Source organism: Camelina sativa, chromosome 15 (genome assembly GCF_030686135.1).
Source record: "Camelina sativa cultivar CO46 ecotype springtype chromosome 15, ASM3068613v1".
Classification (NCBI taxonomy): domain Eukaryota; kingdom Viridiplantae; phylum Streptophyta; class Magnoliopsida; order Brassicales; family Brassicaceae; genus Camelina; species Camelina sativa.
The window spans coordinates 7957968-7981816 of record NC_141894.1 but is presented as its reverse complement, the minus strand read 5'-3'; the positions used below and the strand labels follow the sequence as shown (position 1 = coordinate 7981816).

Here is a 23849-nt window from a genome sequence, read left to right as displayed (position 1 = left end):
TTGTGTGCAGTTTTTCCCAGATCCACTTTTCTAAAGTATCCATTCTCTCCAAAGATAAAAGCTGTGTGCTGCTTCCCTTTGCTGTTATCAAAAACCACAGCTACTTTCTTCTCCTCGTCAACGAGGAAATTCCCATTTTTAAAGTCAAGTTCACGTCATCCAGCTAGTGGATTCATATCCACTTTTAAGAACAACTTGTTCCACAATACGTCATTGGGTGCAATCTTATTAGTAATCCATAGCCTTTGCCTGGTGGTGCAGAGATTGCTAGATTTGCACTGAACTTGGAATATAAGAGCACACAAATGGAGACCAATAAAGTTTGTCTACAGTTTTTCCCAGATCCACTGTTCCATAGCATCCATTCTCTCCAAAGATAAAAGCTGTGTGCTCCTTCCCTTTGCTGTTATCAAAAACCACAGCTACTTTCTTCTCCTCGTCAACGAGGAAATACCCATTTTTAACGTCAAGTTCACGTTCAGCTCGTGGATGTAGAAGTAGAACTATATCCACTTCTAAGAACAACTTGTTTCACGATACGTCATTGGGTGCAATCTTATTAGTAATCCATAACTTCATCCTTAACCTATCCCAGCCCCAGTACTGACACAACACGGCAAGTTGCTCTTCTCTAACAGTAGAGAGAGTCACAATACAGTTTTGGTTACTCTGAAACGGAAAAGGCATAAGCGGTCCAAATCTTTCTGTTGTAAAATCAAAACAGAACAAGAATTCTCTCGCCTTTCCACCGAATGGTTCTTCTTGATAAATATAGCAATAAGAATTTCCTTTCACAGAGATGCCATTATGATGACACCATGTTTCCCATATGGTTGACTTGACATCAAGAACCGTCCATGAATTAGAGTATAACTCATAGATTTCGTACCCACCATATTTATTATATCTCAAAACTTTGTACTTGCGGCACGAGTTTCTCGTCTCGTATCCAATAGCATACCAAGGAAAGTTCATTCCGTCACGACTTATAAGTTCGATCCTCCGAGATTGCTCTGTATAAGGGTTCCAAACCACGAGGCTAGCATAGTCATATCTGATACATAACAACAACCCTGAACAATGACATACTCCTGTTATACCGACTTGACCATATGAATCGTCGTGAAGGTTAATAAGTTTACCTTTATGCTTTATAGATGATTTAATAATAACCTGGTTTTGAATTCCATCGAGGTTGACACTCATTAGATAAAGTCTAAAATCCTTAATCATGACCACCAATAACTCTCTTTCGCTTGCTGTAGCTTCTTGAGCAAGGCGTTTATTTGTAAAGCTCTCATCTTTGGATAACTTGTTCCACGTTTTGCAGATAGATCGTACTACTCTCAAAGATTGTTTAGAAAGTTTAGAGAATATCTCCTCCAATAAATCCCTTGGAAGATTGGATATCTTCGTCATTGTCTTCTCTCAGCAACGAATCGATGTTGTAGAAAGCTTTAGGGTTTCTAACTTTTTATATAGAGTTGTAATAAGTCAAATAAGTTAAGTTACAACTAGGATGTAACCAGCGGTACACCGCCGGATAATATTTTTAATTTTAAAAATTAAAAATTTATATTGTATTTATTTGTTATTTTATTACTGTTTTATTAATTTTAAAAATATAAAATTCTACAGTTATTTGATATAAGTATTTAAAGTATAGGATTTTTGTAGTATTTTCAAGGTTTTAACCTTTGTGGTATATGTATACTCTAGTAATACATTTATCTCTTGGTACACATCTAAAAGTGTTAAAAAATAAATTCCACTTAACTCCCTATATAGGATTAATGTCAACATGTCTCACCAAAATCAAAATAAGTTTTTGCATAAAAAAAATAATCAAAATAAGTTTTTTTATCAAGTTTAATTATGTTAATTGTTTTACAAAATTATCATATTTTTATAGTTTATAATTTTCCATGTCAATATATATAATTTATGATAATTAATAGAATTTTATTTTTTTTGGTAATTCCTCAAAAATTAAAAAATAAACCAAATTATATGGGGGTTTTCAACATATTTAATGTGACATTTTATAATTGGATTTTCGGTTTAGGAAATTTATTAATTTTAATATAAGTATGGATATTGTAAACTTTTGTTATGGAAAATCTGTTGTATATCATTTAAATTTGAGAGATTCTAGCATCTATAAAAATAGTTTTGGAGATTTAATAGGATAAAACTTTAATGGGTAGAGTTGTTTTTGGAAAAATCGAAATATACATAGATGTTGTTAAGATTTTATGGCAATAAATGTAACAAAATGTTGGTCAATTTAAGAAAGTTTAATATTTGAGTTTCTCTGCAATGTTATTTATGGAATTGTTTTAGGGGTTAATGTTGTAAAAAAAATTAAATAAGTAAAACTTAAAGGGCATAAACCAAAATGTACTTCAAAAATGTTAATATAGATTGTTTGCGACCTTCCAAATTTGGTGTATACCTACCTATAAGTATGATTGTTCAAAGGTACTAATTATGGTCCTCATGGGCTTTGGACTTTCATACTAAGCCCAATCTTCTGTTTTTCAAAATTTGGTGTATTTTTTTTTTTTTTTTTTTTTCAACCAAACTATAAATTAAAATAGAACTCCAAGATTGGTTGCCCAAACAGGAGGGTACGAGTTTACAAAGGTAGATTCTGAAGGTAGAGAACGTGAAGATCGAGCTAGGCAGTCGGCTCTGACGTTGGCGTCTCGTGGAATCCTGGTGAGGGTGAAGGAGGGATAGGAACTTCGAAGCAGAGAGAAATCCTCCAACAGGTTAGAAAAAGCCGGCCAGTCTTCCGGCATCTGCACCATCGCCACTAACTCTACACTATCCGTCTCAAAAGCCTGACAATCGACTCCAGCCACCAGTAAAGACTCCATAGCCCAGATCAGCGCTTGTAGTTCTGCATGAAGTGGGGAAAAACTCCGATGATGACTCCGTGCTCCCAACAGGATCGTTGTAAGCTCTCCACTACAACACCACCAGCCCAAACCCTGGTAAGGGTCTGTACCTTTCCAAGAACCATCAATTTGGCATCGAGGAGAGGAATCCCTGTCCTCCGAAAAAGACGGAGGATCCAGATAATTCACTGAGTAAGACTTGGCCTCCTCCCACAATAATTTATCAGTAGCCGCTTGATTCAAAATCTCAAGAGGTGCTATCTCAATACCCTGGAAAACCTTTTTATTCTTATCTTTCCAAATTGACCAAATAATCCAAGGTAGTTGAATGCCTATATCTGAGACCCTGGATTGCGAAGACACCCGCCAAAAAATAAAATCTAAATTCGCATAAATCGATGTGTACGGAAAACCCCCCGGGTCAAGCTGGATAGGGGACAACTCCCAAATACATCGAGACCTTGGGCACTCAAAGAGCACATGGTTTATAGTTTCCACTGCAGAATCGCATCTCTTACACACGGTATCACAGCGAACACCCCGATGTGCGAGACGCTCTAACACAGGCAGAGTACCCGATCCAATCTGCCAAAAAAAGTGTTGGATCTTGGAGGGTACATCAAGTTTCCACGATTGGGCCTGCAAAGCCGTACACGTCGGCCCATACTCGACATCCATATTTAATTCCCGAGCTAACCGGTAACCTGATTTGACAGAATATTTCTCAGATTTAGAAAAATGCCATATTAATCTATCCGGTTGATAAGTTCTACTAACCGGCATACTCCGAATAAGTTGTATATCCCCCGGATCAAAAAACTCCTCCAAAGTAGGTAGATGCCAATCCTTAGTCTCCGGATTAATTAAATGATTAACCATTAAACTCGGAAGCCACAACCTCCCTCGACCATTCGCCGATCTAGGGCGAATATCTGGTATCCATTAATCACGCCAAACCGAAATGGAATTACCAGAGCCTACAGTCCAACGCGCCCCCTGCTCCACCAATCCCTTGATGGAATAAATACTTTTCCAAGCAAAGGACGGATTATGTGGTTTTTTTGCCATAAGAGGGTGCTTGTTCCTGAAATATCGACTTTTCATCACCCTAGCCATTAAAGACGTTGGATAGTGAATTAGACGCCAAAACTGTTTGGCCAACATAGCCTCATTAAATTGTTCCAGAGCTCGGAAGCCAAGTCCCCCTTCAGCTTTATCTTTACATAATTTATCCCACGCAACCCAATGCATACCACGAGCTTTGTCATTGGATTTCCACCAGAAAGTGGAAATTGCACTCGTCAATTTAGATGTTAGTTCCTGAGGTAGTTTATAACACGACATAACATGGGTAGGTAATGCCAAAGCCACTGATTTAATCATAATTTCCTTGCCGCCCTTCGACAAGCACTTCGCAGACCAACCATTTACACGATCATCCAGGCGATTTTTAACGTAGCTAAAAACCTTTGTTTTCGAACCTTGAAGATTCTCAGGGATACCCAAGTAAGAACCCATACCACCCTCCTGAGAAATCCCAATAACTGATTTCAACTGGGTTCGAATATCCGGAGTTACCTTTTTGCCAAACATAATGGATGATTTAGCCAGATTAACCTCTTGAGCTGAAGCTCTGCCATAGGTACCGATTATATCCATTACTGTCCTACATTCCTGCGCAGTTGCTTTGCAAAAGAATAGACTATCATCCGCAAACAGCAAATGCGAAGCAGTAGGACTACCACGGGCGATGGTAATACCCGTCAATTTTTTCTCCCTTTCAGCCTTCTTAATATTAGCTATTAAGACCTCTGTGCAAAGAATAAATAAATATGGTGATAGAGGATCCCCTTGTCGTAACCCCCTCTGAGGTCTAATGAAACCTCTGGGCTGACCATTCAGAAGAACTTGGTATGACACTGACGATACACACCACATAATCCACGAAATCCATCTTCTATCAAATCCTAACTTGACCAAGACCGCCTCCAGAAAATCCCACTCTACCCGATCATATGCCTTACTCATATCCGTTTTAAATGCCAAAAATTCCGAGTTACACCTACTATTAGTATTTAATCCGTGGAACATCTCCTTAGCCACTAGGATATTATCAGTAATTAACCGTCCAGAAACAAAAGCTGATTGTGTTTCTGAAACCAAACGAGGCAATAAACGCTTCAGACGAAAACACAACACTTTTGAAATAATCTTATAGCTCACATTACATAGGCTTATAGGCCTAAACTCCGCCATCCGCTGAGGCCGATCCACTTTAGGAATAAGACAAATATTTGTCTCATTTAGAAGCGGATCAAAGCTACCAGTACGAAAAAACTCTTTAATTAAAGCCACTAAATCCCCTTTGAGAGAGGACCAGAATCTTTGAAAAAACAAAGTTGTCATCCCATCAGGACCCGGAGTTTTTTCCGGATGCATAGCAAACAAAGCTTGTCTGACTTCCCTTTCCGAGATATCCCGGATAAGATCTCTGTTCATCCCTGCCGTAACAACCGGATCAATTACTTGGAACATCTCAGAAATACCTCCACCATCGGATTTCTTGAACAGATCCTCGAAATATGTTGTAGCTATATGTTCTATACCCGACGATGATTCATCCCAAACGTTATTTGCACCAAATAAACCAATTATCCTATTCCGAACTCGCCGTTGTTAAGTGGATGCATGAAAATATGAAGTGTTTTTATCCCCAACCCTTAACCAAAATTTTCTGCTCTTTTGTTGCCAATAGATCTCCTCATCTCGGTATGCCTCTTTCAATTTTCTCTCGATTCCCCGAATTTCTTCCAGTGATACGGAATCATCCATCTTCGCGTCATGCAGAGCAGTCTTCAAAGAAGAAATATTTGATGGGCCAGTACTAACATTATTTTTCCTCCACCAGGAAATTGAATTCCTACAATTCCTTACTTTATCAACAAAACCCGGAATCCTAAAATTCCGTGTCCGATTCCACCCCGACTCAACCGCTCCAGCTAAGCCCTCCTTACCCAACCACCGCTTATCAAACCGAAATTGTCTCTGTCTCCTCCGGATCGCCGTTAAACAAGTTGCTAAAATTGGACTATGATCAGAACCAATCATCTCCAAATACTCTACTTTCGAATTGGGATAAAGGGCATGCCAGTCTTCATTACCTAAAGCCCAGTCAAGTCGGCAACGAATCACTTGATTATTACACCGATTCCCACGCCAGGATAATTGATCCCCATAACATGGAAACTCAAGCATCCCACAATCCTTAATCATTGAGATAAAAGGTTTGAAAGAAGAAGCTGACCGCAAGGCACCGCCCTGCTTCTCATGGTTTCCAATTAATTCATTAAAGTCTCCAATAATAAACCAAGGATCAATACGAAAAGATCCAATATCCGTTAATTTATCCCACACTTTTCCGCGATGTTGGGGAACCGGATCACCATATACAAAAGATAAATATACCAAATGATGGCCAAAAACAGCTTTTGTATCAATTATACGATCATTATGAAATAGAACAGAAAGATTTATTTCATCCTTATAAAATAAAACCAAACCACCACTAGCCCCTCGGGATTCAACAGTAAACAATTTATTATAACCAAATATTATAAGTGTATTTTTATAAGTGTGTTTTTGCTGATGGTCTCTCTCTCCAATGTGATCGTTTCCCAAACTTGTCTCAAAGTTGTTATCTTTGCTTTTCTAGCTATTTTGATCAGACAAGACACCAGTAGGAGGATCATTTATCTCAAAATCATGGTATTAATTTTCCTCGACTTGTTTCCTTGTAAGATGGAAATGAGCCATAGAAGGAAGCTTTGTGGTCCTATATAAGAACTTGGATTCCAAGGAAGAACTAACAAGAGGAAAGCGGATCTAGTCTACTTTGTCGACAAAATTGTCTTACGAATAATAAAATCAACTTCGAAACATAAATACATATTAAAGCGCAAATTGAACACAAGATTCAGTCTCCTACATTAAAAGTCTTGATGACTAAAGAGTAATAAGCGTTTAGATCTATCGTTCAAACATATTTTTGAATCTAAGTATATATACCAATAAATAGGAATCTTTGGACAACTTAATAACTACTACGTAACAACATTCACTATATACGAGATAAATTGATTCAAATAAAAGTATTTATTATGGATAAAATTATTATTCTGAAACCAATATCTGTTTGTGTAAAATACGTTTCATCCGTAAAATATTTTATCGTAAATGTTCTTTTAACGTGATAAATAGAAAATATTAATATAATATTATTATTTATGGTTTTTTGTGTGGTTTAAAAATTAAATTCATATGCTTTTATGTTTTATATCTTATAACCATAACAATTTCACATAATATATAAAGGATATGTTATATGCAAGATCACATAATCTGTCTTACCAAGGCATGCTACAAAGGTAAAGACTTAAGGACAAAGACCAAAGAAAAAAAAAGAAAAAAAATTCATAAATAAGAACAGATGCTCATCCATCCGAACCTAAAAGGTCTCCATTACACACTAAACATGCTTCACAACAACAGCAACAACAACAACAACAAAAATATTGTAGCCCTTACCGTGTAAAGGTTAAGGAAACAAGAATTCTTTCGCCTTTTTTTTTTTATTTGACATGAGAACGACTTTGATATAGATTGTCTCAAATTAGTGCTAGTCAGTGCCACATACTGGCCATAATATTTTTTTTTTAACAATCTTACTTATACTGTTACATAATACTGTAGATCCTTGGTTTTAAAGTTGGAACCGAAAAAATGGATTACAAATCTGAAATCTTACAAATAAAACGTATGATGAATCTTTATATTGTATAGAATCCAAAACGCAAGTGTTTATGTTTGTAAGAGTTAAATAGCTTATTTGTTTTCCATATGGCATACAATATGATAAAATGCAAGATACAAAGCAAAATTACAATTTAATTGCCTAATCTTTTCCCAAAGAAGATCACAACAGAAAAAAAATGCCAAGGGTATTTTAAATTTGCAAGAAATTAACTGATGGGTAAATAGTAAACGGAGTTATTAATAGTGTTCTTTTTTCCCCTTTCCCTGGTGGTGGAGATTGCTAGATTTGCACTGAACTTGGAATATAAGAGGAGCATACAAATGGAGACATCATAACTGTGTGTGCAGATGTTCTTCGCGAGGCGGGCTTAGACATAGCATTGAAAATATAGTTTTAACATTTTTTATGTTCAAAACAGTTGAAAAGGGGTCTCACATCACATATTTTTATTTTACACGGATTGCGGGTTTTAACAGGCAAGCCCATGCGGATCGCAGATTTAGCGGGCAAGCCTATGCAAGTTGCAAATCTCGCAGACAAGTCCAGATGGATGCGGACTGGTTCGTTTAACATATATATTTTACACAAACAAAATGAACACGAAGAAAAATAAACAAAACAATATATAAATTTAAGAAAGTGTGATATGCCTCAAGTATACCGTGTATCAAAACCAAACAAAACAAAAAATATATTTGATTTTCATTCAATAAAACCCAAAATATATAAAACACTTTATTTTACAATTTAATCTAAACACGAAAGACAAAACATTAACAAATATTACATCTCCAACAAAATAAAATAAAAAATACCGTGGGCCAGTTTGGGTTACAACTTTTAGAACCCGATCAATACCCGAACTACCAAGTACCCAAAAAAATATTCAAATAATTTTAGCTAAATTTTGGCATATCATATATTTAACAAATATTTTTTGGATATTTTGATTATTTTTGGTATTTAGGTATAAAACTAATTGGTATATCCAAAATTACAATTATAATTTTGGATAATTGAATTATATCAATGTTAAATATTATTAATATTGCAAATATTACTATATTTTTGGGTTTTATAGATACCCGTTTGGGTAGCGGGTATTACCCTAACCCGAATCCAAACCCACGGGTTAGCAATATAAAACTCAATAGTGTTATTTAGGTACACCCGTACTAACCCAAACCTGTCTTTCAGATTGGATTCTGGGTAGGATATTCGAGTACGGTTTTTTTTGTCTAGCCCTATGTAATATGTACTTTGAACTTAGCTACAACACCGAAGGACAAACCAACTACTCTAGACCCTAATATCTAATGTATAACAAAATATGATATACAAAATAATGGAAAACATATATATGCGGTGTACCGGCGGTGTATTATAATTGTACTAACTCACTTCAAAATTATTGCTATTAGTTTAGTATATGTTTACATTATATATTAGTATACAATATATTTAATATGTACAACAATACATATACCATTAAGGCCATCTTTATAGGGAGAACACCAAGGGTGTTCTAAGCCCAAAAAAATTAGAAAAATAATGAATAGTGGGTTTAGAACACTTTTTTATTTTTTGATGTAGAACTGATCTTGGCTCAGTTCTAAGCTGACGTGGCAAGTTGTGAATGGATATAATCTTTTGCAAACAATTTTTCACAAATTAAAATTTGGACATTAAACTATGTAATAATTAAATAAAATGTTTGTGTGCTTTAATTAAGTAATATATTTGTTTGTTTTTTTTATCTTTAATGTTTTTTTTTTGTTTCATAAAAATTTGGTATTGTATTTTGAATTTTAGTAAAAGTTTTATAAGTTTGCAATTTAAACGTTATTTTATAAGTTTTTATAATTGTAATATGTTTAAGAATATTATATTATTAAATCTTATGATCTTAAACATGTTCTCCTAATAACTAACTTTTTAACAAAAGATCTTAACTAATGATCTTACATTATTTTCATAATATATTTACATACCGCAGGTGCGTATCTTAAATTATTTACATACCGCAGGTGCGTATCTAGTAAGTCTTACAAGGCATGCTACCAAGGCAATTAATTAAGACTCAAAGGACAAAGACAAACAAAAATAGAAAAATAATTTTTGTAAATAAGAACAGGTGCTCATCCATCCAAACCTGGGAGTGGCAAGTAAGGTCTCAATTGCACACTAAACATGCTTCACAACAACAAAAATAATTTTTGAAGTACCTATACAGTTTGCTCCCTAATGGGCTAATTATTGTACCCTGCCCGTGTAAGGTTATGGAAACAATAATCCAATTTGCCAGATTTTGACATGAGAAATGAGTTTCTTGTAGTAACCTCAAACTAGTCTTACTCAGTTCCTCGTACTGGCCATCAAATTTTTGAATAATCTTATACTTAGTACTGTAGATCCTTGGTTTTAAGAAGTTAACAATAGACTTATTACTGCATATGGCATACAATGCAATATGAGAAACAAAGTTAACAATTGACTTTTATTGATCTTGTTGGAAGAAGATCACAAAAGAAAAACAAAGCAAGAGTATTAATTAAATATGCAAGAAATTAACTTATGCGTATATAGTAAACGGAGTTATCAATATATAGTGTGGTTTTTCCCCTTTGCCTGGCGGTGCAGAGATTGCTAGATTTGCACTGAACTTGGAATATAAGAGCACACAAATGGAGACCAATGAAGTTTGTGTGCAGTTTTTCCCAGATCCACTTTTCTAAAGTATCCATTCTCTCCAAAGATAAAAGCTGTGTGCTGCTTCCCTTTGCTGTTATCAAAAACCACAGCTACTTTCTTCTCCTCGTCAACGAGGAAATTCCCATTTTTAAAGTCAAGTTCACGTCGTCCAGCTAGTGGATATAGAAAATAGATTTGCTTAAGAACACAAAGATTAATAAAGTATAACTCCCTTTATTAGCTTAAGAAAAATATCTCAAAAACTCAAGCTTTCAATCTCTCCTTTCTCTCACAAATCTCATAAGGTGTGTCACATCTCAACATCACCTTATATACTACTTTGCTAGTCCTAGTCCTAATAGGAATCCTCACATATCTAGATAACTCCTAGACAATTGATCCTTATCTCTTTAATAACATAAACACACTTGAACTAGGACTAGTTTCTACTTTAAGCTTTCTTCAAGCTTACTCCAACAATCTCCTCTTTAAGCTTGAAGCTCTGTCTTGACAAATCTTGAACTCCTAACAACTCCCTCATTGCTTTGAACTTGTTCTTGTCTAATGCCTTTGTGAGTATATCTGCTCTCTGTTCATTCCCTGGAACATGCCCAACTTCAATCTGACCACTCTCTACTCTTTCTCTTATAAAATGATAACGTCTATGGATGTGTTTACTCTTTCCATGGAAGACAGGATTTTTTGTGAGGGCAATCGCTGATTGATTATCAATCCAAATAGTCACCTTCTCTTCTGTAGCTCCTGTAATCTCGACCAACAAGTCCTGCAGCCAAACTGCTTGTTTTGCAGCTTCAGTCCCTGCCATAAACTCTGCTTCACAGGAGGATAGAGTCACCACGTCCTGCTTCTGTGAACACCATGTAATAGGACCCTCACCAAGATAAAAAACATGTCCAGAAGTGCTCCTTCCATCATCGGGGTCAATATTATGACTACTATCACTATAACCTATCAGCTTTGGAACCTTTGATCGTCCATAAGAGAGTCCAAACTGAGTGGTTCCCCTTAAGTACCTGAGACAATGCTTCATTGCTACGCCATGTGAATGTCGTGGACTCTGCATGTATCTACTTAATATCCCTACACAATACGATAGGTCTGGTCTGGTGTGTAACAGATAGCGCAAACACCCCACATTCTTCCTATACAGAGTCGCATCAATCTCCTGTTCATCCTCAGCTTTAGACAACTTCAACTCAGTCTCCATAGGAATAAGAACTGAATTACACTTAGACATTCCTGTCTCTTCAAGAATCTTTTGAGCATATCGAGCCTGACTTAGAGTGATCCCATCTTGAGTTTGACAAACCTGCATTCCAAGATAGTATGACAACTTTCCAAGATTACTCATGTCAAATTTATCAGCCATCTCCTCCTTAAATTTGTTAATCACCGTCAAACTAGTTCCTGTGACAAACAAATCATCAACATAAACCCCTATAATCAAGAGATCTTTACCAACATCCTTTCGAATACACAGAGGGTTCTTTTGAACACTTCACGAATCTTAACTCTTCCAGAATTTGATTCAGCTTATTATTCCATGCTCTAGGTGCCTGCCTTAAGCCATACAAAGCCTTGTTTAATTTATAAACTTTTCCTTCACTTCCTGTTTTCTCAAAGCCTTCAGGTTGACTCACATACACAGTTTCTTTGAGTTCTCCATGAAGAAAGGCTGTCTTAACATCCAGATGATGTATTTCCCATCCATATGCAGCTGCAAGATCAATTAGGAGTCTTATAGTCTCAAGTCTAGCAACTGGTGCAAACACTTCCTCAAAATCAACTCCATACTTTTGCACATATCCTTTAGCTACCAATCTAGCCTTATATTTATTGATACTGCCATCAGAATTTCTCTTAAGCTTGAATACCCACTTTAAACCAATTGGTTTTGCTCCAAAAGGCAGATCAACAAGATCCCAGGTCCTAAGTTTCTCTATAGAACCTATCTCATCCTCACAAGCTTTTATCCATTCTTTAGACTTCATAGCTTCATAGAAGTTTCTTGGCTCATTATTGAGACATAACAACAAAAGCTCACCTTCTTCTTCAGCAAGCAACACATAATCCTTTAGATGTCTTGGTTTAAATCGTTCCCTATTTGACCTTCGTAACTCTGGTTCTGTCAAAACTGCAGGTTGTTCTACGATTGCAGGTTGTAGTTCGCTAGTTTCTCCTGTTTGACGGGTCTCTGTTTTAACCATTTGTTCTTGTAGATCCTCGGTGCTAGGTGCTGTTTTACTCAAATTTTCTTCTTCTTCACAATTCTGGTTCTGTTCACTATCGTCGTGAAGACCATGGTTACCAAAGCTTCCGAGACTTATTCTAAAACTCTCATTACTTACTTCTGCTGAAATATCTCGAGACCAATGCCATCCTTTAGTTTCATCAAACACAACATCACGGCTAACAAAAATTCGTTTTGACTGTGGATCAAACAAACGATATGCCTTAGAGCCTGGCTCTGTTCCTAAATGAACAAGGATACGAGTTCGATCATCAAGTTTTTTCATGTTAGGTTTCTCTACCTTTGCATAGCCAATGCATCCAAAAACTCTAATATGTTGAACTGTTGGTTTTTTTTCTCGGAAACACTCATATGGGGTCTTTTCCTTTAAAGCTCTCGTAGCTATTCTGTTGATAAGATAAGTAGAATGTCTAATAGCCTCTCCCCAAAGATAATCTGGCATATGCATGTGTTTAAGAATGCTTCTAGCCATTCCCATTAATGTTCTATTTCTTCTTTCAACAACTCCATTCTGTTGTGGTGTGTATGGAGCAGTTAGGTGCCTTCTTATGCCAGATTTTTCACAAAAGGAATTAAACTCTTGAGAGATAAACTCTCCACCTCTATCTGTTCTGAAGATTTGAATAGTTTCCCCAACTTCTTTTTCTATTACAGCCTTAAATTTTTGAAATTTCTGAAACGCTTCTCCTTTTTCTTTTAGTAGCATAGTCCACATATATCTAGAGAAGTCATCAATGATCACAAAAACATACCTATTCCCAGCTGATGTACTTGGTGTTATCGGCCCACAGAGATCACCATGTAAAAGTTCTAATTTTTTGGTTGCTCGAAATTCAGTTTCTTGGGGAAATTCATGCCTAGTCTGTTTTCCAAGCAGACATGAGCTGCAAACTTCTTTTTTCACTTTGAGTTTTGGTGCCCCTAGAACCAGCTCCTTGCCTAGCATTGATCCTAATGTTACATAATTCACATGCCCCATCCTTGCATGCCATTTACTAGATTCACTTATCTCTGTAACATATAAGCATGCATTATCTCGCAGTCCCATCTGAACCTTGTAGAGCCGATTTCTAGACTTCTCTGTTTTGACAAGAAGGTTTCCATCTTCATCCCTTATTGTTAAGTACTTACCTCTCATGCGTATATCGCAACCAGACTCTGTAGCTTGTCCAAGACTAATAATGTTGCTTCTCAAATCAGGAATAAAATAGACATCCGTCATCTCTCTTTGCTTCCCATACTGATCCACAAAGACAATCGTTCCTTTTCCCTTTATATCAACTCGAGAATCATCTCCAAAACGGACTTTTCCGGTAATAGACTGGTCAAGTTTCTCAAAATATCTCCTATCTCCAGTCATATGATTGCTAGCACCATTATCAAGGTACCAGGTGTTATCCCCTTCTTTACTAGTCTCATACTTAGCTGGTATCACCTTTTTCTCATTTAAGAAGACTACTTCATGCATTAGAAGTTCATCTGCGTCCTGTGTGTCCTTGTTATCTGTTTCTTGTGTCTCCTGCAATTTTAATAGTCGGTCTGGGCACTGAGCAGCAAAGTGTCCAGTTTGATCACATCTAAAACAAACAACTTGTGACATATCTCTTCCACCAAATCGTCCTCTTCCTCGTCCTCTAAAACCAAACCTACCTCCACGACCTCTTCCTCTGTAACTTCCAAAATCTCCACTATATTCCTTATATTGTTGATTCGACTGCTGATTCTGATTCGACTGCTGATTTTGCTGATTTGTATTTGCATACATGAGCTTACTCTGTTCTTCTTGAGTCTCCTCTTCAGTTTTGATTCGTTCTTCATAAGTTTTGAGCCGTCCAACAACATCTGCAAAACTTACTGTATTCAGGTCCAGAAACTGTTCTAGAGAAGCAACCATATGAATAAACTTCCTACGAGGCAAGCTGTTAAGAAATTTCTTAACAATCTTTGATTCTTCTATATTCGTTCCAAGTGAAGCTGATTTTGATCGAATCGTAGCTAGCTTTCCCACAAAGTCATCAATTGTCTCGGTCTCCTGCATTCTCAATCTATCGAACTCGGCCATTAGTGTTTGCAATCTTGCTTCTCTAACACGTTCTGCTCCAACATTTCTTGTTTGGATTGCTTCCCATATTTTTCTGGCTGTATTATGCTCTCCGACTTGCATAGTTAAGTTCTCAGGTATCGATTGAAAAATTAAAGCCATAGCTATGTTGTTTTGATCCTCGTTGACTTGGTTAGTTTCTTCTTCTATAGCATCCCAGACTTTGTGAACTTTAAGTGCAATTTTCATCTTTAACGCCCAAACTGTGTAGTTACTATCATTCAGCATCGGACAGACTATGGAGGAAGAGCTTCCTCCTTCTTTAAGAGGTGGTAGTTGTTGTGTTGCTGTGGTTGGTATTGTAAGTTTGGACATGATTCCTTAGGTGTTTTTGAACACAGCTCTGATACCAAATATAGAAAATAGATTTGCTTAAGAACACAAAGATTAATAAAGTATAACTCCCTTTATTAGCTTAAGAAAAATATCTCAAAAACTCAAGCTCTCAATCTCTCCTTTCTCTCATAAGGTGTGTCACATCTCAACATCACCTTATATACTACTTTGCTAGTCCTAGTCCTAATAGAATCCTCACATATCTAGATAACTCCTAGACAATTGATCCTTATCTCTTTAATAACATATACACACTTGAACTAGGACTAGTTTCTACTTTAAGCTTTCTTCAAGCTTACTCCAACAGTGGATTCATATCCACTTTTAAGAACAACTTGTTCCACGATACGTCATTGGGTGCACTCTTATTAGTAATCCATATCCTCATACTCCAGCCCCCGCGCATACATAACACGGCAAGTTGCTCTTCTCGAACAGTAGAGATAGTCACAATACTATTTTCACTAGTCTGAAACGGAAAAGGCATAAGCGGTCCAAATCTTTCTGTTGTAAAATCAAAACAGAACAAGAATTCTCTCGCCTTTCCATTGAATGGTTCTTTTTGATAAATATAGCAATAAGAATTTCCTTTCACAGAGATGCCATCATGATGAAACCATGTTTCCCACATGGTGGACCTGACATCAAGAACCCTCCATGAATTAGAGTCTAACTCATAGATTTCGCACCCACCATATTTCCCATATCTCAAAACTTTTTTTTTTTTTTTTTTTCATATCTCAAAACTTTGTACTTGCGGCACGAGTTTCTCGTCTCGTATCCAATAGCATACCAAGGAAAGTTCAATCCTTCAGAACTTATAGGTTCGATCCTCCGAGATTGCTCTGTATACGGGTTCCAAACCACGAGGCTAGTAAAGTCATCTCTAGTACATAACAATAACCCTGAACAATGACATAGTACTCCTGACATACCGACTGGATATGAGTTGTGAATGTTAATAAGTTGACCTTTATGCTTTATGGATGATTTAATAACCTGGTTTTGAATTCCATGGAGGTTGACACTCATTAGATAAAGTTTAAAATCCTTAAACATGACCACCAGAAACTCTCTTTCGCTTGATGTAGCTTCTTGAGCAAGGCGTTTATTTGTAAAGCTCTCATCTTTGGATAACTTGTTCCACGTTTTGCAGATATATCGTACTACTCTCAAAGATTGTTTAGGAAGTTTAGAGAATATCTCCTCCAATAAATCCCTTGGAAGATTAGATATCTTCTTCATTGTCTTCTCTCAGCAAAGGATCGATGTTGTAGAAGTTAGGGTTTTCAATTAGAAAGAGTTGTATAGGTCAATTCAACTAAGTTAAGGTTACAGTTTTGTTTATGCGACCTTGACAAAAAGCTCAATCCAGTTTTTGTATATTTTGTTACTAATCTATGTCTTTGTGGTCATGGGCTTGGACTATCAAATTAAGCCCAATAATTTTGGCAAATTTATTAAAATTGCGGCGCCACTTTGAATCTTGTTTGAAAACCAAAATTAAAAAATTAAAATCTTCCCTCGTTATTTGCACTGAACTTGGAACATAAAAGCACCCAACCGGAAAAAAATTTCTGCGTGCAGATTCTCCGAGATCTACACTTTTGAAGTAGCCATTCTCTCCAATGGTTGCGGGTTTTTTTTAGATTCTCTTTGTGTGCATCAAAAAGCACAGCGGCTTTCATCTTAATCAACGAAGAAATTCCAACGTGTAATATGTTTAGACAGAACACCAATGAGTGGTTCCATGTCCACTACTACGAAACAACTTTCTCCACGACACATCATTGGGCTCAATCGTGTTAGTAATCCATATCTCCATATTACAAAAATACCAATAACACCGCAAGTTGCTCTTCTCTAACACTAGAGAGAACCACAACATCTCCTGATCTCCACTACGAGAGCGAAACGGCAGAGGCAGAGCAGGTCCAAATCTCTCTGTTGTAAAATCAAAATAAATCACGTATACACCCATACTTCCTCTTCTGGAGTGTACCAATAAGTATTTCCATTCACAGAGACACCACCGTATCTATAAACATCTGTCGCCCAATCAGAAGTGATATTAAGAACCCTCCATGAATTAGATTCTAACTCATAGACTTCGTACTCAAAAGTTTGTAGCTGCGGCAGGAGTTTCTCGTCTCGTATCCAATAGCATACATATCAGGAATGTCACGAGTTCTAGGTTCGATCCAACGACTCTGCCCCCAATATGGATTCCAAACCACAAACCTAGTGAAGTCTTTTATGATGATGGATGCCAATAAACCACCGCAATGATAGACTTCAAACGCATCCATAAGGTTAATAAGTTTACCTTTACACTCTATAGATGATTTAACTGTAGAATTGGATATCAAACTGCCTTGGCTTTATTAATCTGCTGTTAAACAGCTTATATACATGACTCCATTAGGGTTTACACAGAACACATACAACCGACTAAGACGTGATAAATACGTAACAAGCCCATAATTACTAAGCCCATCAATACATATGATATATACCCCAATACTCCCCCTCGCATTGGAGCATGAAGATCCTGAATGCCCAACTTGGATACTATATACTCAAACTGACAACGACCAAGAGCTTTTGTAAAAATATCCGCGAGCTGTTCATTTGTACGCACATGATGAGTAGAAAGAGTACCATAGAGAACCGCATCACGAACAGCATGACAATCATTTTCAATATGTTTAGTCCGTTCATGAAAAACGGGGTTGGACGCAATATGCAGAGCAGCTTGGTTATCACAATAGAGATAAGCGGGAGAGCACTGTTTGACACCCAATCCTGTCAATAGCTTGCGCAACCACATGATTTCTTTTAACGCAAAAGCCATTGACCGATATTCAGCTTCAGCTGAAGAGTGGGAAACAACATCTTGCTTCTTTGTTTTCCAAGCGATAGGTGAATCACCAAGTAAAACGACATAAGCATTAAGAGACCGACGCGTTAAAGGACAAGACGACCAATCCGAATCACAGTACACGTGAAGAGACAAATCTTGATCAGCTTTAAGAAGTATACCTTGACCCGGAGCACCCTTAAGAAAACAGACAACACGCAACGCAGCATTCCAATGAGCCTCTCGTGGGTCTTTCATGAACTGAGCTAAAACATGAACAGAGTAACTAAGCTCCGGACGAGTGTGAAGGGGATAGAGTAAACGACCAACCAGCCGACGATACGGTTTAGGATCAGTAAGAAGAGGACCATCATCGAGAGGAAGTTTGTGGTTTTGCTCAAGAGGAGTAATGGCAGGTCGCACAGCCGTAGTACCACTATCAGCAAGAAGATCCAAGGTGTACTTGCGTTGAGACAAGAAAATCCCCTCCTTACCATGACTAACTTCAATACCAAGAAAGTATTTAAGCTTACCCAAATCTTTCATAGAGAAACAACGGCTGAGATATTCCTTGAATTTTTGAATCATGTATCCATTGTTACCAGTAATGATAAGATCGTCAACATATACAAGAACCGGTAACTCAATGTCCTTATGAGAGTAAATGAACAAAGAATAGTCATCATAGGATTCCACAAAACCAAACCGAAGAAGAGAATCCGATAACTTCTTGAACCAACACCGCGGAGCCTGTTTAAGGCCATAGATAGACTTGCGTAAACGACAAACTTTGCCAGGATGCGAATGACGGAAACCTGGGGGAAGTTTCATATACACTTCTTCTTCCAAATCACCATGAAGAAATGCATTGTTGACGTCCATTTGATAGACCTCTCAGTGATTAGCCGCAACAAGACGAAGCAAAGTACGAACCGTAGTCATGCGGACAACAGGAGCAAACGTTTCATTGTAATCCTCCCCCTCAACTTGATTATTACCAAGGGCAACAAGACGGGCTTTGTAGCGTTTGATGGAACCATCGGAATGATACTTGGTCTTGTAAACCCACTGACTACCGAGAGCAACTTTTCCCGGAGGCAAATCACAAACATCCCAAGTACGTTTCACCTCAAGAGCATCAACCTCTTTGTGCATAGCATTGTTCCACACTTTGATCTGAACAGCCTCTTTAAAATGCTTAGGCTCGACATTGGTGTTGATGGCCGCCAAAAATGCTTTATGACGTGGTGAAAATTTTTTATCGGAGATAAATTCAGTTAGAGGATAGAGCACAGTACCTGGATCCGATGACGAGGACTGGAGTGGAGAGTCGGAGAGAACGTGCGATGCGTCAGGTGTACATATCACGGAGTTGGTAACGTAATCTTTTAACCAAACAGGCGCATTCTTGGGTCTTGTACTCTGTCTAGGAGCAACTGGCTCAACAACTGGCTCAACAGTGGATACCACAGGCAGTAAATCAGTAGAAGGAGACAAGCCCTCTGTGTGCAAAGAGGACGAATCAACAAGACCATCTTGGTTAGCAGGTGGAGCGAGTGTAGGAACAACAGTCGTAGGGACGAGTGTTGGAACAGGAGAGAGAGCAGGCAAAGATGCAACAACACCATCTTGATCAACACTATCTTGAGCAGCATGAATGAACGAATCAACATTATTTGCATCAGAACTCCCCCTTACGATAGGAGACGAAGACAATGCCCAATCATCATCATGAGAGGTAGCAGGCGAGACAACAACCGGAGACGAAGAGGATGCTTGGTCATAAGGAAAAACATCTTCATTAAAGACCACATCACGAGAAATGATAAACTCATTACGTTCAAGATCATAGACTTTCCAACCTTTCTTACCAAATGGATAACCAACAAACATACACCGTCGACTACGTTCACCAAACTTGTCCTTATCACGAGACACACGATGAGTGTAACACGCCGATCCAAAAACACGAAGTTGATCATACACAGGTTTACAACCATGAAGAACCTCGTATGGAGTGCGACCACCAAGAACAGAGGAAGGAGTCCGATTGATCAAATAAGCAGACGTAAGAACAGCCTCGCCCCAAAATTTGATAGGTAAATGTGCTTGGAACAATAACGCACGAGAAACATTGAGAATGTGTCTATGTTTGCGTTCTACACGTCCATTCTGTTGTGGAGTCCCGACACACGATGTTTGATGAATTATACCTTGCTCACGAAAATAGGCAGAAGACACATAAATTCGGTACCATTATCACTACGAATCATTTTCACCGACTTGCCAAACTGTTTTTCTGTATAGGACAGAAAATTCACAACACGCACTTCGGACTTTTCGAGTAACAAATACGTCCACACAGCTCTTGAAAAGTCATTGACTATTGTCAAAAAATACACAGCACCACAAGAAGAAGGAACACGATATGGCCCCCAAACATCACAATGAATCAAGGAAAAACAATCACTGGTTTTATTAATACTTTCTGGAAAGGTTTCTCTTGTTTGTTTTGCCCGAAAACAAACATCACAAGAGTGAGAACCAACACACGTAGATGAATGAGAAAACATAGGTAAAAAGGAAAACACCGAATAACTTGGATGTCCTAAGCGCTTATGCCACAAGGCTTGATCAGAAGAGACTTTAACCGTATGTATCTTTGCAGTAGCAACATCCGTAAGATAGTACACCCCATCACGTTCTTCCCCGGTCCCAATCCGAGTCCTCGAAAAACGGTCCTGTAAGAAACAAATAGTATCAGTGAATGTTGCAAAACACTTCGTTTGTTTCACAATTTTTGAGACCGAGAGTAAGGTGCAAGTTAAATCAGGAACATAAAGAACATTAGTCAACTTGACAGTGTCCGAAAGAGGAAGAACGCCCATGCTTGTGGCATTGGTTTTACTACCGTCAGCAAACCCCACAGAACACGATGGAATAGGCACAATATCATGCAAAAGAGACATATTCCCGGTCATGTGATGAGACGCACCGGTGTCTAAAACAACATCGCCAAGTGCTAGCTTACCAGACAATTTGTCAAAAGATGGAGTGCCCGAGTTTTCTTCTATCATGCGAGCAAGCACCTTCATTTGATCCGGAGTAAAGTTTGAAAACGCTGAAGGATTGGCACTGGTGGCATGAGCTGCAACAGCCTGCCCACGTCCACGACCCGAGACATTGGAACCAGAACCCTGGAAACCAGAACCGCGACCACCACGTCCACGTCCTCCAGAACCACGACCGTTACTATTACGTTCAGACCACCACTCCGGAAAACCAACGATCTGCCAACAATCCTTTTTCTCGTGACCAACACGACCACAATGAGAGCACGTCGTCCGAGACCGCACCAATGAAGAATCAGTTCGATTGGCACCATTAGACAACATCTCACTTTGATCACGACGAACAAGGAATCCTACAGCTTCGGTTTGCTGCTCACGAACCCGAACAGTAGACAAACGACGTTCTTCTCTGATGATCCGAGAGTACACTTCACCGAGAGAAGGCAAAGGATCCATTGAAATAATGTTAGTGCAAATGCCTCCAAACCTAGATTCATCAAGTCCCAACACAAACTGATGTACTTTCTCTTCTTCACGTTCTTTAGCAGGCTCAAGAGCAGCACCACAAACACACAAACCGCAAGTACAAGCTTTGATCGGTTTGTAAATACCATACTCTTCCCAGAGAGTACACAACCGCCCATAATAATCCAGAACGGTCTGCCCATCTTGACGACAAGAAGCAAGCTGAGCTTTGATTTGATGAATACGCACCTTGTTCCCCACAGAGAAACGTTCCTTCAAATCGACCCATAACTGATGAGCATCGGATATGAAGGTGACAGTAGACTTGACTTTTGGCTCAATACTGGTTCGAATCCACCCAACTATCATTGAATTCACGGTTTGCCAATTCTCAAAGTCAGGATCACTACTCACCGGCTTTGGAATCGTACCATTAATAAACCCTGTTTTGCGCTTAGCTTGAAGAGCATTCAACATCTCCGTTGCCCATTCGTTGTAATTGTCTCCGGTCAAAACGACAGCAGAGATCATGGAGCCAGGGTTGTCGGAGCTAGCAAGAGTGTACGGTGAGACCACCACAGACGCGGACTGAGACATCGCCGCTGCTGCACTTTTCGTAACAGAGGATTCTTCAAAATTGGACATGACTTCTCAAACGATGAGAGGAGGAATCCCAAAACTGTCGAGAGAAACAACGATGAAACAAAGAGAGAGTTCGAAACTATCGAACAAAAGAAAAAAGAAGAAGACAGCGGAAGAAAAAAAAAATTAGGTCTGTTTATGAGATCTTTGCTCTGATACCATGTAGAATTGGATATCAAACTGCCTTGGCTTTATTAATCTGCTGTTAAACAGCTTATATACATGACTCGATTAGGGTTTACACAGAACACATACAACCGACTAAGACGTGATAAATACGTAACAAGCCCATAATCACTAAGCCCATCAATACATATGATATATACCCCAATATTAACCTTTCTTTCCTTGTGAATTCCATGGAGATTGATGCTCATCAAACAAACCTTAAAATCCATCGCTATGGCCACCATAAACTCCCTAGCAGCTTTCACTCGAACGAGGTGCTTCTTTGTAAAGCTTTCTTCTTCGGACAAAGTGTTCCATTGTTTGCAAGTCAATCGTACTGATCTCATAGATTGCACTGGAACCCTAGCGAGTATCTCCTCCAACAACTCCTTTGGAAGTTCGGACATCTTCGTCGTCATTGTTGTTTCAGCTCACAAGCAAGGAGATCAATGTAATAGGAATTATAGGGAAGAAATAAGTTAGGTTACATATATCCCAACTTTCTAAAACTCTTTCCGTGTCTTACGGGCTATATCTAAATCTCTTTCCAATTATTTATATTGGAAAAAAAGGAACTATTAAAATTGTTACGAGGAGGATACAAAGAGTATATATATACATACAAATCTATTTCCTCTGTTTCAAAATATATGATGTTTTAGTTAAAGCACGCAGATTAATTAAAGAAGCTTTTACTTTTAATAAATTCAACCAATCATAAACAATACTGCATAATATAAAATACTAAATTAATCTAAAAGTTGCATAGAATCTTGAAAACATCATATATTATGAAACAAAAAAATTCTTCAAAACATCTTATATTTTGAAACGGATGGAGTATTAATGTTTAACAATTTCAGTTTGTCACCGAGTTCAGTCAGTATATACCAAAAAACTAGGAGTAGGACTCTTTTGACAATATGTAATATGCAAGATCACAGAATGAGTCAAGGCATGTTACCAAGTTAAAAGACTTAAGGACAAAGACGAAAAACAACAACAACAACAACAAAAATATGCTTCCTTCGTAACAACAACAAAAATATTGTACCCTTGCCGTGTAAAGGTAAGAAAACAATAATTCTTATTGTTTGTAAAAGTTAAATAACTTATTTGTTTTCCATATGACATACAATATGACACAATACAAGATAAGAAACAAAATTAAGAATTGACTATCCCAAGGATAATGTAATAGGAGCTTTAGGGAAGAAAAAAGTTAGGTTATACAATTACCTATTAATTAGAGGAGGATACAAAGACGGAGTACGATGACATCCAAATCTATGAATTAATGTTTACCAAAAACTATGACTCTTTTGATGACTTTAAAGATTCTATATTTATATGCAAGATCACAAAATAAGTCTTACAAGGCATGCTACCAAGGTAGAAAAATAATTAAGAACAAAAGTAGAAAAATAATTTTTGTAAATAAGAAGAGGTGCTCATCCATCCAAACCTGGCAGTGGCAAGTAAGGTCTCAATCGCACACTAAACATGCGCTTCACAACAACAAGTCAA

At 37.7% G+C, this 23849-nt stretch overlaps 2 protein-coding genes and 2 pseudogenes across 2 annotated transcripts; all 4 read right to left on the bottom strand.

The window, feature by feature from the left end:
* Positions 1 to 531: 531 nt before the first annotated feature.
* LOC147926370 (uncharacterized) lies at positions 532 to 6176 on the bottom strand. The gene is made up of 5 exons (XM_087487037.1): positions 5653 to 6176; positions 3875 to 5559; positions 3364 to 3607; positions 2773 to 3249; positions 532 to 1054 (listed from the first exon to the last, which is right to left on the bottom strand). The coding sequence occupies exons 1-5, from the start codon at positions 6174 to 6176 to the stop codon at positions 532 to 534; spliced, it is 3453 nt and encodes a 1150-aa protein (XP_087343163.1).
* A 4186-nt stretch (positions 6177 to 10362) lies between these two features.
* LOC147926369 (putative F-box/kelch-repeat protein At3g16880 pseudogene) lies at positions 10363 to 16361 on the bottom strand (annotated as a pseudogene).
* A 4312-nt stretch (positions 16362 to 20673) lies between these two features.
* LOC147926368 (uncharacterized) lies at positions 20674 to 22157 on the bottom strand. Its single transcript, XM_087487036.1, has 2 exons — positions 21008 to 22157; positions 20674 to 20717 (listed from the first exon to the last, which is right to left on the bottom strand). Exons 1-2 carry the CDS (start codon positions 22155 to 22157, stop codon positions 20674 to 20676), a joined length of 1194 nt encoding a protein of 397 aa, XP_087343162.1.
* A 191-nt stretch (positions 22158 to 22348) lies between these two features.
* Positions 22349 to 22741, bottom strand: LOC147926367 (putative F-box/kelch-repeat protein At3g16880 pseudogene; annotated as a pseudogene).
* Positions 22742 to 23849: the final 1108 nt, after the last annotated feature.

What these genes read in the sequence shown, in the direction of transcription:
- LOC147926370 (XM_087487037.1), bottom strand. Translation starts at nt 6,176, where the DNA reads ATGATTAAGGATTGTGGGATGCTTGAGTTTCCATGTTATGGGGATCAA. An exon ending in GCGTTGGACTGTAGGCTCTG is followed by an intron (nt 3,608 to 3,874) that starts GTAATTCCATTT and finishes CTGTCAAATCAG; the next exon opens with GTTACCGGTTAGCTCGGGAA. An exon ending in GTGCTCTTTGAGTGCCCAAG is followed by an intron (nt 3,250 to 3,363) that starts GTCTCGATGTAT and finishes TTCGCAATCCAG; the next exon opens with GGTCTCAGATATAGGCATTC.
- LOC147926368 (XM_087487036.1), bottom strand. Translation starts at nt 22,157, where the DNA reads ATGTCCAATTTTGAAGAATCCTCTGTTACGAAAAGTGCAGCAGCGGCG. An exon ending in ATCTTTTGACAAATTGTCTG is followed by an intron (nt 20,718 to 21,007) that starts GTAAGCTAGCAC and finishes TGTTTCTTACAG; the next exon opens with GACCGTTTTTCGAGGACTCG.